Raw genomic sequence first — 19,123 nt, forward strand, 5'->3', positions numbered from 1 at the left:
TGGTGAAAGGGACAAGTTAGCCCTCGGGGACCTCTTTTAGAAGGGCATGCATCTCATTCATTTGTGCTCCACTTTCACGACCCAGTCACCTCCCAGAGGCCCCACCTCCTAGTACCATCACTTGGGCATTAAGTTTTCAACATACTTTTCTGGGGCCACACAAACATTCAGACCACAGCAGAAACATTCTTCATCACAGTACAGGTCTAACTTTTGGAAACGCCCAGAATGTTTGTCAAGACTAGAGTGGATGGATACATTATGGTCAATTTGTGATACTGGAATTCTCTACAGCCTATAAACAAAGTTTTTACAGGGCACCAGATGAATCTAAGAAGCCAGATGCAGGAATTTGAACTGTGGCTCCTCCTACCATTCAAAACCCTTCTCCTGGGTCGGGAGAGTGGAGCACAAATGAATGAGGTTCATGCCCTTCTAAAAGAGGCCTCCAAGGGCTAACTTGTCCCTTCCACCATGTGGAGGCACAGTGAGAAGAAAAAAAAAGAAAAAGTGTTAAGACTCTAGCTATATTTCAACCTCTGTTGTTGGAAGTCAAGTAGTTTCCTTGGAGGAAGGGAAGGGGGTGAACGGAAGTATCAGGAGGGAACCTTGAGGTGTTATTAATCTTCTTCTCCATGTGGTTGATGGATACCATGTGCTTGTGATAACTCATAAAATGGAACATTAACTGATTTATGCACTTCTCTGCATGTTATTCAATGAAGCTTGTAAGATTGGCATAAATGTAATTTCAGGCAAATTAGAATTGATGGCCAAAAGTATCAGTAGAGATGAGGGGTGCTATTTAACGAGAAGGGAAACCCACAGAGAATATGCAACAATTCACTTTCTTCAGTTGTATCTATTATAATTTCACTTCTCTATTGTGTTTTTTCTTTTTTTTTTTTTTTCTATTGTGTTTTTTCAACTTCACTTATGACATCGTTCATTTCAAGGATTTATGGTGTCATTTTCCCAGTGAGTGTTTTAGGAGTTAGGCTGCTTCATCTCTTTGAACAACTTAAAGACATGTCAATCCCTTTTCAGAGAGCCCTACCCCACCTGGATGGCACACCGATGGCAAATCCTTGGGTTTATTGTTTCTGTCTCACACCAGTTTGTTTCGTCCTGTGCTCGGTAATTTTTACTTAAAAATTTATCTTGGGTGAAATACATCTTCCCTAGAAAGCCCTACGAGTCTTGGGCTGTTGTGGCCAGCATCTCTAGGAAATGGTGTAGTGTCTGCTTCTGCCAGGACCTTCCAAGGTCCACATCTTCTCACATTCATTTCTGGGCTTGGGGCTGGTATCCATGGGGCCAGCACCCGAGCCCCCTTCTGAGTTGCTTCAACCCTGCTGTCAGCTTAGGGGCACTCTATACATTGTGAGCTTCACCCCTCTGGGGTTGGGGTTAGAGGCTGACAACATAAGAAGCTGGGTCCCATGTGTAGATTGCTGCCTGGGCAGTGGGAGAAATGGCCGAGCAGCTAGCTGAGAGACACAGACAACAGAGTTCCACATAAGCCAGTTATCATGACCTGGGCGCCAAAAGCCCCACAAAGTCACAGGCATCACAAGTTTGTGGGTCACATCGGGACCCCCTGGCTGACAGGTTTGCTGCAGATCAATTATATCATAAAGATACCAGATTCACAGGATTGTGCAATGCGCAGCTTCCTACAATCTTGGCATTTAATTTTCAATATTTCATTAAGAAACCCATGTGACAAGATTGATGTGGGAGACCAATAAAAAAAGATTCTAGTTGAGTGATGTCTAATAGAAATATAACTTGGAGCCACAAATGCAAGTCTGTGTAGTTTCAGATTTTCTGCCATTAAAAAGTTTTTCTTTAAAGGTGCAATTAATTTTAATATTTTATCTACCCCATATATCCAAAATCTTATCATTTTTATGCACAACCAATATAAAAATGCTGACAAGATAGTCTGTTTCCTTTTGAATGAAATTTTCAGAATTAGTGGTTTTTTTACCCTCACAGCATTATCTATTGTGACTATACACATTTCAAGCCCTCAACAGCCATATCTGACTAGTGGCTATTGTGTGAGACAGTGTGGGTCTCATAGGTTAAAATACATAATGTCAAATTCTGAGCCACATTAGCCACTGATAGGATAAATAAACAAGATAGTTTTATCTGTAACTGAGGGACAAATCCTGGCTATCCATGGGAGATCTAAATCACTTAGGGGTGGGCTGGGTCTTGCCGGCAGCCACAACTGAGGCCACCAGCTCCATCACACCAGCAGGGCCTGTCCGCTTTCTGTTCCTCTGTCCCAACCCAGTTCCCCTCCTGTTCCTTGGTTGGATCCTTCCAGCAAAGTAGTTTGAGGTGAAGTGTTTAAACACGGCTACTGTCTTGGTCATCACAGCCCACAGACAATCCCCCCCACCCGCAATGACCCCCTGCCAAGAAAGAGCAAGGGAGGCCTTTAAAACATCCTGTCATCCCGTAAGCAGATAACTTGTGAGACTCCTTTTTCTGGGAACTTCAAACCCCACCTGGGAGGCAATCCTGGGAAACTTGGTAAGAAACCGAGGGACTGGAAAATGATGTGGGCAGGAGAAGGTGTGGGCAACAGCTTCTTGCTGTGCCAAAGCTTGGGAACACTCTCCCAGAGCAGTGTGCTCGGACCAGATACTAAGGGCCATCACTGTGCACTACTCTCCAGCCCTGCCCATGAGAGCTGCCCTTGCTCCTCTTCTCCATGAGGATGGGCACTCTTCTGTCCCTCTCCCCAAAGCTCCTCCCTGTAAGCTGATGATCTCCCAAAAAACTGAGCAGAGAAAGAGGAGAAGGGCCAGGCTCTGCCCTCAGGGCCCTGCACTCCCAGGGAGAGAGGATGTGGGGATCGGGGCCTAACCCAAAGATTTTCGGGTCTGGCTAATCATTGAGGAGCCCTGGACCCTGTTTGGGGAAGTTGCCACCCCAGCTGGGAAGGGCAGACTAACCTGCATGGCAGAGGGGACTGTGAACAGATGTGGGAGCTTATCCTTGGGGTGGTGGTGGTCAGAGGTCAGCCAGGCTGGGACCATGAGGGAAGGAACCCTGAGGATGAGGATGAGATGGGTAATCCCCAAAGCCATGCTTATTTGTGAGTGTCAAAGGGGAAAGTGAGAGTGAGAAAGCTCTGTGCAATGGTTCAAGTGGGAAAGGTCATCATTACTCCTCTACATTCCACCCCTGACAAGTGCATATGGTGGGGCTGAAGTCTATGTCAGCTTGCACATGAACTGGAAATCTGCCCACACTAGCAGACGCCTGGGCTAGAGGATGCAGGTGACTTGGGCACAGTCTTGCCCTTGCTCACTCCCAGCCCTCACAGACAGACCCATCCAGAGCGCCCCTGCACCTCGCAGTCCCCAAGGTTAGCTAAGGACAGGAAGGACTCTAGGGAGCCTGTTCGGCCCATCCTTCTCCAGCCCTGGGTCTCTGGGCTTTCCACACACAGCCAATTTTGACCAACTTTGAGCCATCTCAGGTCCAACATGGCACATTTATCGGAATAAATCACACCCTAGCTCACCCAGGAGGGGCCATTCTTGGATCTCGAGGGCTGGCCTTGGAGCAGGACGGACCTGTCCCTCAGTTGGATTGGGCCTGGAATTCGTGGCCTCTAGTCCACAGCCCCACACCCAGACCCTCAGCTCCCACCAAGATCATCTGGGGGCCAGGCCATCAGTCATTCGTGGGTCTGTTTCCTTTCCTCTGCCAGGCCAAGACACATCCTGCCAGGACACGCTGAAGAGACTGTCCGAGTCTGATTTCAGCTTCGTGGAACTGAGAACGGTGTTCTTCATCACTTCCGCAGTCCCCTCACTGCTTACTACTTCCTCGGTGAACATGTCCTCCGCCATGTTCCTGAAGAAGCCATTGGAGAGCAAGTCAGGACCCTGCATCTTTAGGAGCTAAGGAAAACCATGCTGGGCTCTGCATGCCTGAGACGTTTAGCTTTCCCACGCCTGCGTGTCCCCAGCCAAGCTCTGTCACGTGCCCGAGAGGGACCCTCACCACCAGAACCGGGCTGTGCAATCTCCTAACCGTACCCAGGCCCCTCACACTGCTGCATCTTTGGGGGTTCAGCTCTAGCATTTATGGAGCACTGGGCTCATGCCAGACTCTGCGCCAAGTATGTTATGTGGGCTTAATCTGGCCCAAAGCCCCAAGACAGAGAAAGCCTAGGCCACATGTCTTTGTTTCTTTGTGCCTTAGTTTCTTCATCTGTAAAATGGGGAACAGGGTCAGAACCTACCTTGCATGTGGTTGTTAGGACAACATATGAAAAGGCCTCTATGGAGCAGGATTTGACACATAGTCAAGGTTCAGGAAGCACTAGGGATTTTTATGACTCTGTTATCATTCCATTTTGCAAATGAAGCAGGTGAGTCTCTGAGGCACATGTGAGGAAGTGGCAGCAGAGACAGAAATGCAGGCCCTCTGGCTCCAGAGTCTGTGCTCTTAGCCATTCTGCAGCATCACATTCCTCCTCTCTATGATGGGGCAAACCCCTCTTCATTCTTCAAAGCACTCCTCCATTGCCACTTCCTCTATGAAGCCTGCCCCAACTCCCCAAACTAAAGTTCCTCCCAAGGTCCTGTGCGTCCCTCTCTCAGAGCCCATTAAGGGAAGACTGTTGGCATGTCTTTCTCTCACTTAAGGCTGGAGACCACCAGTCCAGCCCCAGTACAATGCCCAGCACAGATGGTGTCAGTGAGAGTTTGAGGAGGGAGGGAAAGAGGAGAAGGGTGGTGGGGAGGAGGGCAGAAGATGACCAGAGGCAGCTACCCTGTGGAATGAGCCCAGGTCCCTGGAGAACATCAAATAGCTTCTGCCCCTCACTGGTGTTCAGGTCCCCTCAGGTCCAGGGAGAGAGTGATGGTCATGTTGACCCAAACCTCAGAAGGCATGGTTCTTCCAGTCATGAGACCAGGAGACCAGAGGCCAGAAGTGCCTCTGTAGCGGTGGGGGCAGAGCCCAGTTCCCAAATAGGGCTCTGGGCCACTGGAACCTTGAGGTAGAGTTATGAATCAAGACTGGGTCCTCCATATCGGACAAAGGGCTAGTACCCAAAATCTATAAAGAACTTATCAAACCCAACACCCTGAAGAACAAATAATCCAATCAAGAAATGGGCAGAAGACATGAACAGACATTTCTGCAAAAAGACAACCGAATGGTCAATAGACACATGAAAAAGTGCTCCACATCACTCGGCATCAGGGAAATACAAATCAAAACCACAATGAGATACCACCTCACACCAGTCAGGATGGCTAAAATTAACAAATCAGGAAAAGACAGATATAGTGGCTATAATATATAATATATAATACATTATAATATATAATATATAATACATTATATAATTATATATATTATATACATTATATATATTTATATATATTATATAATATATAATTATATATTATATATAATATATAATTATATATAATTATAATTATAATTATTTATATATTATATATGATATATAATTATATATTATATACATTATATATTATAATATATAATATATAATACATTATATGTTAATAATAATTTTAAAAAGACTGGGTCATTTTTGAGAAGCTGAGAGTGCAGATAGGAAAGGGGAGGTACTCAGAGAGCTGGTCCCCCCCCGCCCAGGCCCTGTGCCCTGGCGAGGATCCAGAGAAAAGGGAACCCTCCTACACTGTTGGTAGGAATGCAAGCTGGTGCAGCCACTCTGGGAAACAGTGTGGAGGTTCCTAAAAGTTGAAAATAGAACTACCTTATGACCCAGCAATTGCACTACTGGGTATTTACCCTAAAGATACAAACGTAGTGATCCAAAGGGGCACATGCACCTGAATGCTTATAGCAGCAATGTCCACTATAGCCAAACTATGGAAAGAACCTAGATGTCCATCAACAGATGAATGGATAATGAAGATGTGGTATATATACACAATGGAATACTATGCAGCCATCAAAAGAAATGAAATGTTGCCATTTGCAATGACATGGAAGGAACTAGAAGGTATTATGCTGAGCAAAATAAGTCAATCAGAGAAAGACAATTATCTTATGCTCTCTCTGCTATGAGGAATTTGAGAGGCAGGGTGGTAGGTCATGGGGGGTAAAGATGGAAAAAATGAAACAAGATGGGATTGGGAGGGAGACAAACCATAAGAGACTCTTAATCTCAGGAAACAAACTGAGGGTTGCTGGGGGTGGTGGGGAGGGATGAGGTGGCTGGACGATGGACACTGGGGAGGGTACGTGCTACGGTGAGTGCTGTGAATTGTGTAAGACGATGATTCACAGACCTGTACCTCTGAAGTAAATAATACATTATATGTTAATAATAATTTTTAAAAGACTGGGTCATTTTTGAGAAGCTGAAAGTGCAGATAGGAAAGGGGAGGTACTCAGAGAGCTAGTCCCCCCCCGCCCAGGCCCTGTGCCCTGGGAGGGAGAGAGCCCAGGTTATCTCCAGGAGCAGCACCAAGGCCAGACAGGGAGGCAGAGTGGGAGGAAAGGAGAAGGCCTGGCCCAGGCTGGTCAGGAGAGCCAAAAGGACAGAAGCTGGCAGGGGCCAGGCTGTGGAGAGGAGGCAGGTGGCGACATCCAGGAGAGCTGGGGGAGCTGCTGTAGACACAGAGTGGCCCTGGGGTCACAGGCCCCTCTGGCCAACAGGCAAGGGTGGACAGTGCCTGACATAGTCTCAGGGGCCAGGGCCAGGGGCCTTGCACACCTACCTTGTCTGCAGGAAGTAGTGCTCCAGGTTATCAGGGAGAGCCTGATCTTGTGTTTCTGGCAGCACGGAGCAGAGGGACAAGGACAGGGTGGCTGAGATGCAGCAGAGAAAGATGGGTAGGATGATGAATTTCTGGTAGCTGACTGCCAGGGATGAGATGGCTCCAGTTGCCCAGGCCAGAGACACCAGCCCCAGACCTGTCGCCCTGGAAGGGGAAGTGAGAGCTCATCTAGGAGGCCTACTGCGCCCAGAGACTGGGTGGAGGTGGGGTGGAAGCCCTGGCTCCCCAGACTTCACATGCTCCAGTCTCCAGCCTACTCACGGAGGGTCTGTGGAGAGTTTGGCTTTGGGGCCTGCTTCAGGATCAGGAGCAGGGGAAGTGAGAGCCAGGGCGCAGGCAGGTGTGCAGGAGAAGACAGAAGACAGAGCGGTGGAGCTGGGTGGGGAGGGAGAGCCGCCACCCTAACCACGGAACCACGGACTTCCCTGCCCCTCCCCCATCCCACCCTCACCCACCCCCACCCACCACCACGGGGTACAGCCCAGCCGGACCCTCAGAGCAGCACACACATTCAGACCGCAGGGCAAGGCCGAGTCTGCCCTCAGGCTGCCCGCTCTGCTATCTGCGGGCTGGCCTCGACCTGACCCTGTTGGCTGAGAGAGGGCTAACGACGAAGTTTGCGGGGTATTTGTAAGGTGTAATGGGGAGATCCAGGGAAACCACTCAGCACGCGCCTGCAGACTGCAGCTAGCTCCTGGAACATGCCCTCGCCACATCCCATGGCCCCGCCGCCAGGCCGCCTACCTGAGGACTGTGGGAAGGAGCTCCGCGGTGTAGATGAAGAACAGTGAGACTGAGGCCGCCAGGCTGAACTCTCCAAGCACGACTAGGATGATCATCATGGATTTCAGGTCTGTGGTCAGACAACGTGGCCACTTGAGCCTGGGCCTCCCTGAAGGCATCTAAACCGTGTCCCCATCCCACCCCCCACGCTCCCAACCCTTACCTCCCCACCCCCCATCCCCCCAACCCTGGCAGCTGATCAGCACACTCAGGCCCAGCCAGGCCAGAAGTTAGTACATCTGCAGTGGGAGAGTTGCTCATTCCACGACCTCTCAGCCCCAGCATCTCCGCCTCCAGGTTCATTCTTGTCTTCCATAACCTCACCTGAGGCAGCTTCCCCTACCCCATGGCCTGCTCAGGGCCCTCCCACCTTCCCTATTATCCTCTGCAAGGTGGAGGAAGCAGGGGTGTGTACTGGGGTGGAGGGGTGTGTTAGGTCCCTGGAGCGGGATTCTCAACCCTGGGCAGCCAGAGGTATGCATTGAGGGAGGAAGAGGAGGAAGAAAATATCCAGGAAAGCCCATTCTTCAGGCTTGGGGAAGCCTGGTGGGGGGGTTGCACCTGCTCACTGACTAGGAGGGGACCCCTTACAGTTCTGGGAGCTTCTGCAGGCCCCTGCCACCACCCCATTCCCTGCTCTGGCCCCAGCTTTTCTTGGCTCTGGGATGAAACCAGAAATCTAGTTTTACCTACTGGGGATTCTACTCCTAGTTTCTCTCACACATTTGAGAGTTTTAAACATTTTCGTTTTTTTTTTTTTTTTAAGATTTTATTTATTTATTTGACAGACAGAGATCACAAGTAGGCAGAGAGGCAGGCAGAGAGAGAGAGAGAGAGAGAGGAGGAAGCAGGCTCCCTGCAGAGCAGAGAGCCCGATGTGGGGCTCGATCCCAGGACCCTGGGATCATGACCTGAGCCAAAGGCAGAGGCTTTAACCCACTGAGCCACCCAGGCGCCCCTATAGGCCCACTTTTTACAAAAACTACCAAGCCACAGCAATTTAAAAGAATGCATGTGTGACCCCATTTTGTTTTAGCAGCTTAACACTGCCAACATCTGGGAGAGGACCAGTCCCAGGCAAGACATGTAATTCTAGCCCTGAGAGAGCAGGAGGCAGACTCTGAGGCAGCCCCTGGACACAGCTTCCCTGCTCTGGCCCCAGCTGCTGAGGGGGCTCTCATGGCTAGCAGTTCTGACTGAGTGAACACTGACATCCCACTCTCTAGCCCTATGACCTGGGTCATATTCATCGGCCCAGGACTCTCTGAAATTTTGAAAATATTGCTGTGCCTTCACCCCCCTTCCCCTCCAGTTTCCTTATGTAGTTCTGAGCTGAAGGGTACTGTGCCTTCTTGGGAAGGAGAGGCCTCCCTGTAAGAATGTTCCTGAGGGCTTAGCCCCTTCACACTCAGGTTGTTTTTTCTTGGTGAAGTTCCAGATAACAGACATTTCCCAATCAGAGGTTATAGACAAGAGGCAGGCCCTGGGGGTACCAGTTGAAGGACTATCGGTGGGCCTCTGTTCACACTCAACCATCAGATCGGACACAGGCTGGAAGAAGGCTGCCCACTCTCTCTCTCAGGGACAGCACCCCTTTCTCTTCCCCATTTCTGAGAGAGCTTCCAGCGCCCAGTTTGGGACTCTCCCTTGAGGAGGGCAGTGCTCCAATGATCTGCACCAGCTCAGGAGGGCAACAAGGCCGTGGGTGCAGCAGCTGACTCCCAGGGTGTCTTGTTGGCCAAACAGGGCAGGAAGAAGGGGTCTCAGGAAGCAGGAGGGTTTCGGGGGGGGGGTTACCCAGGGGAGGGTGAGCCATACCTGAGGGGAGGATAAGGACAAGCAAGCACATAAGGGAGCCTTGGAAGGTAGTCACAATCAAGCTCCACTTCCTCCCGATCTGCTCAAGGAGAAAGATGCAACACAGCCGGGCGGGCACCTCCACGATGCTAGGAATCACTCGAGTGAAGTGGATGTTTATGCCCAAATCCTTCAACTTGAGGATCAGCATAAAATAACTGTAACCCACAGTAAACCTAAAATGAAGCCAGGAGAGAGACACACACAGAGAGAGGGAGAGGGAGATGCAGCACACAGGGCAGGAATAAAGATGGGGCAGAGACAAGTGGAGCAGGGTGGGAATGGGGGACAGAAAGAAGCTCGGAGCTCTGGATCTGTAGCCAAGCTGGTGTCCTTGGGCCTTGCCCCCCTGCAGCTGCCCATCCCCTCCCCAGAGCTTCTGGCAGATTCTACTTGCATTCCCTGCTGGCCAGTCCCGGGTACTCACCACACACAACCCATCACCAAGGTCACCTTGAGGAGGTACTTATTGTTATAGAAGTCCAGGACAGAGGCCTTAATCACCTTCTTTCCGGGTGGCTGCAGCTACAAGACAAGCAAGACCAACCAGAGGCCAGACTGAGACCCCAGCTTGCTCCCCACCCTCACAGGACCTCAACACCCACCCCTGCCCCGCCCAGTGTCAGCTTGGTCTCTGGCTTTCCGCTGGCAGGCTTCAATTTTGCTGTCACCATTCTCCTCGAGTGGTGGACTGGGGACAGCCTCTGGGCAGAGGTCCCAGGAGGAAGAGGCTCCTCCACACCCTAACCCTGGCCCTGCTCCAGGCCCAAGGCCTCTTACCTTATCCAGCAGACTTAAGGGAATGATCTTCTTGTTCACACCGGCTGCGTAGCACAACATCTGCTTGGCCTCCTCCACCTTCCCCTTCATCAGCAGCCACCGAGGGGACTCCGGAATGATCCTGTGTGGCCCACCCATGCTTAGCCATCCTTCTAAGCTGCCTCAGAGATCTCCAACGTAATGTGAGATGGATGTTGGAGGCCTTGAAAGTAACCCTCCACTTCAAAGTGCCTCTGCCCCTTGCTGGCAGTCAGCCCTTCCCCAGGTCACACACAGCCCCCAGTGCCCCTCAGGGTCACCCCAGAGCCTAGCTGCCTCTGTCCTATAGCTTCATCCCCCTCTGCTACCTCCATGAGCGCTCATGCTCACAACCCTCTGTTCGGGCCCCATTTTCATGGTCGGCATTTCTCCTGTCCCTCTCTGTCTCCTAATAGCCTGGAGAATACAGGGGACCCCAGGGCCCAGCCTGTGCCTAGGTGAACAGAGGTCCCCTCTGTGCCATCTCCTCCCCTCCCACAGTGCCCACCGCCCTTGACCTTGGAGTAACTCTGGTCTCCTGATTCTTCCCGATCCTCCCAGGCTGTCAGAATCCACACAGGTAAGCATTTAAGGCACTTATGATGTGCCTGGGAATGTGCTTGGTGCCCTTACATACAAATCAGTTAGTTTAATTCCTGCCCAACCCTGGACCTAGTATAATTATCTCCATTTTATTCCCAGTCTCAGGCGGTAAGGGCTTGCCCAAGGTCACAGAGGCAGAGCTGGCATGGAATTCAGTGCCCTGATGAGGCACTCTTTACAAACTGTGCCATCAGTGAGCCGACTTCTTGTACATGCACCCCCTCCCTCAATCCAGGCTCTAGCCTCAACTCCTGTGGCCAGCTGGGCAATGCCCTTGACACTAGGGGCAACTTTATTCTCTCTGCCTGCCCCTGCTCCTGCCCTCAGCTAGGGGCCAGCAGGAAGCCCCCCTGCCATCCTTCTCCATGGTAAGTCTGGGAACACGCCCAAAGAAAGTCACCCAACTGGGACTGCTTCAAAAAGATGGGAGGTTGAGTATGTGCCCACTCTAAACCAGAGGAAAGAAAGTGGATATCAACAAAGAGAGTGGGAGAGAGGGCGGGTAGAAGAAAGATTTCACAAACATACACACAGCCCCGACGTGGGTGGAGGCAGGTCGGTGACCAGGCGACAAGGCACCGCACACAGCCAGGGCACCTGGAACACCCAGTCCTCCCAAATGGGACTCTAGTTCCCTCTGTGGTTTGCACCCAGAGGCTAAGCCAGGCTGAGGACAAACACAGGGGAATGGAGGGGAGGCCCTGTGACTGCGTGACTGTAAGGGCCTACTTAGCCAGAGTGATTCCATCTCGGATTAAACAGCCATTTTTTTGTTTATGCAGTAAAATATGGTTGACCAGTCCCTGATAACAGAGCCCAAATACAAGGGAGGGTCAGGTCAGGTGGAGATAACAGAGCCCAAATGCAAGGATGAGTCAGGTCAGGTGGAGACATCCGATCACTATCTCCCTAAAGAATGTGGACCCCGCCTTTTGGGTGCCAATTCTGACCAAGGTGATAGGCTAGTTCAAATGGCTGCTACAGGGTGAATTGTAATTCAATTGACCACCGGTGTGTGACCTAGCATGACTGTGCAGCTTTCTCTGTGTGTTGCAATCTCATCGGCCACCTGTGTGTGGCCAGGCTCAACCACATGGTCTTTGCTCTATAAAAGTTAGTCTGTGAGGCTGGGAGGGGTCGCTCTTTCTGTAAGAGGGGCCCCGACCGGTCTGATTCTTTATGCTTGGCACAAAATAAAGCTTTGCTTGACCTTCGCTTTGTATCAGTCTCGCTCCTTTGATCACGGACCCTATCAGTGACAAAGACAAGAGTCCCCACTCCCAACCCCACTGGGGAGCAAAACTACCTGAGCTAGGTAACGCCCTGGCTTTGGGATCCCTCAAAGAGAAGGCGCCTGCTGTTTGGTCACCCCGAGGTAGTCATTCTCAAAGTGTGGTCAGTGGACCGGCAGCATCAGCATCCCCAGGGAACTCGTTAGAAATTCAGATTCACGGGCCCTGCCCCAGTCCTACTGATTGAGACGCTCTGGGGGCAGAGCCCAGTCACTGATGTTTTAACCAGTCCCCATGAGATTGATTCTGCTGCTATTGGAAATTTGAGATGCATTGCCCTACAGGATTACCAGGCAATCAGCTTCTGTTCACAGCTTCCCATTAGCATCTTTGTAACTTGCTCTTAAAGATGAAGGGATGATCAAAAATCACCAAAATGTTGGGGAAAATAAAAAAGACCTTTCAATGTAAATGGGGCCCCAAAAAAAAAAAAAAAATCAAGCAAGAAAACAAAAATTACCCCAGAGGACACAGGTAATGTAGGGAGCAGGAGAGGAAAAAAAAAGAAAACTCTAACTTGTATCCCTCAAAACATCTGAGAAAGTTTTGCAATTTTATCTTCATAGTACAAGTTTCCAATGCTATTGAGAAAATAATAAAATCAGAGAATGAGGAAGAGCTGGGTAACTGAACATTACATGGAAATTTTGTCTTGGAATTTCTGCTGATGTCCCAAGGCTATTAACAATGACTGATAATCTCCTATTCTAAAGAGAGGTGTTACCACATTTGGGACAGGATTCACTAAAAATAAAAATTAATAAAAATACAGAATAGCCTGGTAGCCACCTCCCTCAGCCACCAAGAGAGGTTGGAAATTTCCGGTTGGTGGCAGTGAGACTCTCTTGCCCTCCCCAGGTCGCTTTCATCTATTCAAACCTGGTGAAGGGTACCACCTTCGAGAAAGGGAGTCTGCCCTCCCACTCTTTGCCTGGAACTTACTGATTCAGAAATGAGGGGACTGCCCTCATTTACAGGGAGAGTTAATTCCCACGCCCTCAAGTTGGAGTGCCTATGCAAACCCAAAGGTCAACCTGAATATGGTCAGGCAGGAAGTTGGTGGAAGCCACCTGCAATGGCAGGCTGGGGGATGGGGCGGTGAGAGCCTTTTTGGCCAAGTGGACCCTGCTATCTTGAAGTCACCTCGCGTGCTAGGGCACGGAGACCTCTGCAGAGAGAAGCTATGGGTAAACTGTCAGCGACAGGATGCGGAGAGGTCATAAGGACGGTGTCTGGAGCATTGGGAAACACCGGGTGGACCCCTGAAGACCTACATATGGGCCATGAAAAGCATCAGCCTCCGAATATCTGCCCTACAGAGCACGCTGACCACCGGTTATAGCCCCTGTCCCACATTTCTTTCTTTTCTCTGATGCCCTAGCCCCTGCCTAGGACCTGGAAGGTCAGAGCAGGGAGACAAAGGAGGAGGGGCAAAGGTCAGAACCCTCACCTGAGCTGGTTAGCCACCAGGGAGAAGCTGTGAACTAGATGAAAGATTAAGTTTAAACTGGACGAGACTGGATTTTTCAAAGCTTCAAAGTGAGTCTGAATGGCCACAATGAGACTTTTCCTTACAATGAAGAATGACTGTAAAGAGGGGGTGCCTGAGTGGCTCAGTTTAAGCGTCCGACTTTTGATTTCAGCTCAGGTCATGATCCTGGGGTCCTGAGATCCAACCCTACATTGGGCTAGCACTGATTCTGCCTCTGCCCCTCTCCCCACTCACTTGCTCTCTCTTTCTAAAATAAATAAATAAAATAAATCTGATTTTAAAACTTTTTTTTTGTTTGTTTGTCGGAGAGAGAGCGTGCAAGCACAAGCAGGGGAAGGGGCCGGCAGAGGGAGAAGCAGGCTCCCTGCTGAGCGAGGATTTTTTTTCTCCATGTCGGACTTGATCCCAGAACCTTGGGATCATGACCTGAGCTGAAGGCAGATGCTTAACTGACTGAGCCACTCAAGTATCCCAAATAAATAAAATCTTTGACCAAAAAAAAAAAAAAAAAAAAAAAATTGACTGTAAAGAGAGGGAAGCTGCCCAAGATATTGTCAAGTGTCAGGGAAGGAAGAGCTGACAGGACATGTCTAAAGAAAAATGTGCCCCATCCAATGAGTTGTCTGCTCACAGAATGTAGAACTCTGTAGGCACCTATCAGAAGAAAGGGCTGAGAGTCCACAGTGTGATGGCTTCTGGGGAAGGAACTGGGGGAGCTGAGAGGAGCTGTAATTTTTGACTATGTTTCACCACAACCTTTTGGTATAAAGACTTTAACAACATGCATTTATTGCTTTTAAAAAAAAATGTTTTAAGGTCAAGCCATCAAACACTATTTTCTAGCTCCCATGACAGAGTCATGCCCCCTGGCAACAGCGGGGCCCCAGTACACACTTGGGAATGTCAGTGACTGCCAAAGATATGCAGCCAGCCTTGGTATTTGGAAGATCTCCAAGCCACATACATGCTCTTGCTCTTAACAGGTAACACCACCTCTTATAATCCATGTTGTGCATGGCACAGTGGGTAAAATTCAGAGCCACACAGGCTGAGTCAAATCCCAGGTCTGCCACTTTGCAGCTGTGTGGCCTTGGGAAAGTTATTTTGATCCTCTGAAGCTTCAGTTCTCCTCTCACCACCCCCGACCCCTTCTGCCCCCAGGACAGGAGACCCGTCCTTTTTGCAAAGTTGAAAAAATTAACCGAGATGATGTCAAGGTGAATCCTGATCCTTTCTCCACACAGAACTGCTGTCCTTACCCAGGAGACTTCTGTCTCTTCCTCTCACTCTCCATCTGCTTTCTTCTCTCCCTCTGCCATCACTTGTCCCTTCCTAGCTTGGGAGTCTCAGGTTTCTGTCTGTGACCCCCCACAATTCAGAACACCACGTACTCTACCTTGTCTTTGCTGCCCAAACACGTCATCACTATCCCCTTGCCCATCTCAGCCCAGCACTGTGGGCTTCTCCCAGCACTTCTCCTGGAAGGCCCCATCCTTCAGTCCCTCCTCTTTCGTCAATCCCCTGCCATTGCACTGAAGCCACCTCAGGGTCACAAAGGCCTTCTTCCCCAGCATCAACTTTCTTGCTTTCAACCCTGCCTTTTCAACACTTTGGCTTCTGATTTTTCTGACCATTTCTTTGACATCTCTGTGAGCATCTCTGGTGGGGATTAATGTTAGGGCTTCAGAAGTTCTGCCCTGGGCTCTTTCTCATTTCATCTGCATGTATTTTCTCCAAAGGAAAATTCTACCCCCTCCACCCCCCTTCAAGGACCCTCCAGACCCCTCAACTTCTAGCCCATCAGACCCATCCCTGCGCAGGCCATGTTTGCTCACCAGATATAGGAAATGAGGGGGAACACGGGTGCCCCACCCAACAGAAACAGCAACCGCCAGTGGGAGAGGCTGTAGGCAAGCCCATTCAGGAACATGAATCCCACAGAGAAAAAGCAGTGTTCCAGGATGATGGCGTGGGTCCGGTGTTGGCCTATTAGCCACTCGGTAGCTGTATGTAGGCCAAGAGGACAAAATCACGGTCAGCTCAGAGTCCCTGGGGTTACCCCGGCACCCAGCCTTCTGAGATGCCCCAGCCCTGCTTGGGAGAGTTCAATCTGGGTGAAGGTTCTTCTGCCCAAGGTCAACAGGACTTTAAAGCCAAGCGGAGTGCCTCTGTGCTCCCAGGACACGTCCTAGGCCCCTTGTCTGACCTCCCAATCACACATATAGACTCCAGTCCCTTCCTGACCTCACAGCTCCCTCTCAACATCTCCTCCCTGACCACGTGTCTCTCTCGCAGAGATGGCCCATTGCTGGGTACAACTCCTCACAAGTGGCCTGACATGTGGTGAGGCAAGGAGTGTGTGCCTTTAGCTTTGTTTTTAGTCCCTCAGGCCTCTGTGAAGAAGCGAGTTCCCTTGGATAAGCTCCAAGGAAAAAAGGTCTCCTGCCTGGGCGCCCTGAGCTCACTAGGCCACGGAAGCTGGAAGCTGAATGAGTGTATGGGAACTTGGGGCTTTGGCACCCCACAGGCCTGGGATGAAATGGCACTCCTCCATGTAACTGCTGTGTGGCCCTGAGCAAGTTGGCTAACTTCATGAGGCTTCTCTGCTAAAGGGGTAAGAGAAGAGTACCTCCCGAAGAGAGTGCTGTCACGGTGACAGAAGACAGTACATAGAGAGGGTATAGCAGCTGGCCCGGACCGTCTGAGGGGCTCAATACATATAAGCCATGGGAGGCACAGGGGAACACAAGAGGTATGACAGGGAATGTGTGGGGTATGAGGGGCCAGGATGGAGAATGGGGGTGGAAGGGCAGTCTGAGCACAGATTCTCCAGCATCTCCAGGACGTTGCGGGTGGAAGCTCCTCCCTCCACTGCCAGCCTCCACAGACTGCAACTCCATTAATCCTGCCAGCTCCCCTTCCTTACGATCCAGCCACGCCCCACGCTGGCCCCGCCCCCGCGGTGCGCGCCCCTCCAGGCCCCGCCCCCTATGCGCCCCCAGGGGGATCCCTCTCCCCATCCCCCTACCAGGCAGCTGGGCCTCACCTAAACACACACTACTGATGGCGTAGCACACCAAGGCCTGGGACACGCCGAAGCGGAAGAACAGATACTGGCGAAAGGTATTGACGAAGGCTGTCCCGAAGCCGAAGACGGTCAGCCCCAGCAGCGACATCAGGATGGTGGGGTAGCGGCCCAGCCTGCGGGCGTCCAACGGAGGGCGCGCCAAGTGCTTGGACCTCCCTGAGCTGGCCCAGCAGGACACCCGGGGCCGGTCTGGAGCAGCCTATAGGCCTCCGGAGTGTCCCTGCCCTCGCCGCCCCCAGCTTGAGACTAGCTCAGAATGCCCACGAGGAGGAGGCAGGGGCTTCCAGGGGCCAGAGGGAACTCCAGGACACTCACTTGTCACTTACGAACCCAAAGATGAGGGACCCTATTAGGAGGCCGGCCGTTAACATGGTCTGCACGCCTTCCGTGTTCCGATCCTTGCCACACACCAAGTCAAACTGGGAGTTTTACACAAGATTGGATACAGGCCTTTACCCAGGATCAACTTTCTGGGTCCAGGGACTGAGCCAACAGCCCTCCACCACCACCACCACCACACCCTCATCATCCCCATGCAGGGTGGGCCTTTAGGAGCCTGGGACAGGGACAGGCAGCTGTGCGTGTGCCCATCCTGCATCTGGCAGACCCTGGAATTGAGGCCTGGAGAGAGGGGACTAGAGGCCCAGGCCAAGATGGGGAATGGGTGGAAATGTAACTGAGCAAAGGCTGGAATCACTGAAGACCCTTTCTCAAATGCAGATGTCACGGCCCCAGCCCATAGATTCAAACTGGGCAGGTCTGTGCAGGGAAGGCCCCAGGTTACAGCTGTGGTGGAGAAACCCTGCAAGAGGTACTTGATCCAAGATGCTTCTTTCCCCAGTTCTCTGTTGTGTGTGAGTTCAGACAGAGGGCAGAGCCATAGCTACGGAGCAATTCCCTGGACAGATGGCAAAGCCTGCCAGCTGACATTTGCCTTGACCCCCACGTCAACTCTAGCTTCCTGGCAAAGACAGGTGAGGCCAGGCCTAGACAACAGGGATCCTGCATTGCTGCCCTGGCCCTGTCTCTGCAAGGTCACCATGGACCAGTTGCTTCCCCTCCCTGAGCCTTAATATCCCCATCTGTTCAAGGAGGGTAAGGGCACATCTCTGGGCCTGTGGGGGTAGCTATAGACAACTCAGGAGAAGGCACACCTCATTGACCAGCGATCGCTTCTTGGCCTCAGGATAGATCCACCCGTCTTGGCATGACTGTGTGTAGTTGAGGCCAAAATGGATAATAGAATCCAGATCCCAGGTCACAGGCAAGTACATGAGGCATGTCTGGAAACTGCCATTGGGTTCTCGGGGCAGGGTCAGATTCAACTGCTGAGCCTCTGACAGATTGGGTTCCACTGCCAGTATCCAGCTAGTATTGCAATAGGGCTTCTGGGCTGCGAACATGAAGATGTCAGCAAACATGAAGAAGGCCAACAGGATGTTGGGGATGAAGGTGAGGGCCACCAGCCTCCGCTGGAATGTACCAAACTCCCCCACCACATCCAGGATGTTGGTAAAATTGTCATCCTGCTGGGCGTCCGAGGCCCTCAGTCTGCGTAACAGCTTCTCCAGAGACGGGGACTGGGTGTGCACTGGTACCTCAAGCTGGTTCGAGTTCATGGAAGAATGGTGGGATCTGTGCTTTACCTTGCAGCCATTTTCTGTTGCCATCTGTTCAAAGAAAGGATACAGCTCAGTCTCTGCTGACCCCACTTCCCAGACATCAGAGACTGGCTGGGGAGCCACTAACCAGAATTTTGGATTCCAGCCTCGATGTTCTCTCTAGTTCCTTCTAGTAGGAAGTTTCTTCGTTAACATAATTTGTTCCCTAGGGGCCCTACCCATCCCTGATTTTCAGTGCACTTAGCATTTTGTAAATGTTTTAGAAAATGCTATGCTTCTGTTGTCATTAATAAGTTCCGAAGAGCTTTCTTACCCACGGCTTCCCCACAACTGAAATTTTGGTTCGACAGACAGACACCAGTCTTATAAAAGGTAGGAGAGATCTCCAGGGAAAAGTCTTCCAAAAAAACAAGCAAAACCCCCCAAGATATCTGGATCAGGAGTAGTCAGGTGACCACAGAAGTTGGGACACCTGGGGCATCAAAATGGTGGAGAGGCATAGAGCAGCATAGAGCCTAACTGGAAAGGCAGGTAAGGGGGAGGAGGGAGAGAGAGAGAGAGAGAGAGCAATACTGACTGTAAGAATATAAGCAGATCAAGCAAAGAGTTCAAAAGGAAGCGTTCTAAAAGTCTTGAGAAGGCAATCTGTTCTGAGTCAATAGAAAAAAGAACCAGCAGCCCCTGACTGCAGGTGTTGAAACTGTCAGGTGCCAAGTTTATAGAACTACTATCGTACAAACTTTTTAAACACACGAAAGTCCTAATTA

General features: G+C 50.9%; 1 protein-coding gene across 1 annotated transcript; it reads right to left on the minus strand.

Annotated features, from left to right (window-relative positions):
- Positions 1-3,683: 3,683 nt before the first annotated feature.
- Positions 3,684-18,353, minus strand: SLC22A14 (solute carrier family 22 member 14). Its single transcript, XM_059388310.1, has 11 exons — positions 17,889-18,353; positions 17,050-17,153; positions 16,693-16,847; positions 15,482-15,650; positions 10,242-10,362; positions 9,889-9,986; positions 9,423-9,637; positions 8,901-8,910; positions 7,566-7,709; positions 6,762-6,965; positions 3,684-3,885 (listed from the first exon to the last, which is right to left on the minus strand). The coding sequence occupies exons 1-11, from the start codon at positions 18,351-18,353 to the stop codon at positions 3,684-3,686; spliced, it is 1,887 nt and encodes a 628-aa protein (XP_059244293.1).
- Positions 18,354-19,123: the final 770 nt, after the last annotated feature.

This window comes from Mustela nigripes, chromosome 2 (assembly GCF_022355385.1).
Source record: "Mustela nigripes isolate SB6536 chromosome 2, MUSNIG.SB6536, whole genome shotgun sequence".
Lineage (NCBI taxonomy): Eukaryota > Metazoa > Chordata > Mammalia > Carnivora > Mustelidae > Mustela > Mustela nigripes.

What these genes read in the sequence shown, in the direction of transcription:
- SLC22A14 (XM_059388310.1), bottom strand. Translation starts at nt 18,353, where the DNA reads ATGAACTCGAACCAGCTTGAGGTACCAGTGCACACCCAGTCCCCGTCT. An exon ending in CCTTAAGTCTGCTGGATAAG is followed by an intron (nt 9,987 to 10,241) that starts GTAAGAGGCCTT and finishes CTTGTCTTGTAG; the next exon opens with CTGCAGCCACCCGGAAAGAA. An exon ending in TTGGTGATGGGTTGTGTGTG is followed by an intron (nt 9,638 to 9,888) that starts GTGAGTACCCGG and finishes GCTTCATTTTAG; the next exon opens with GTTTACTGTGGGTTACAGTT.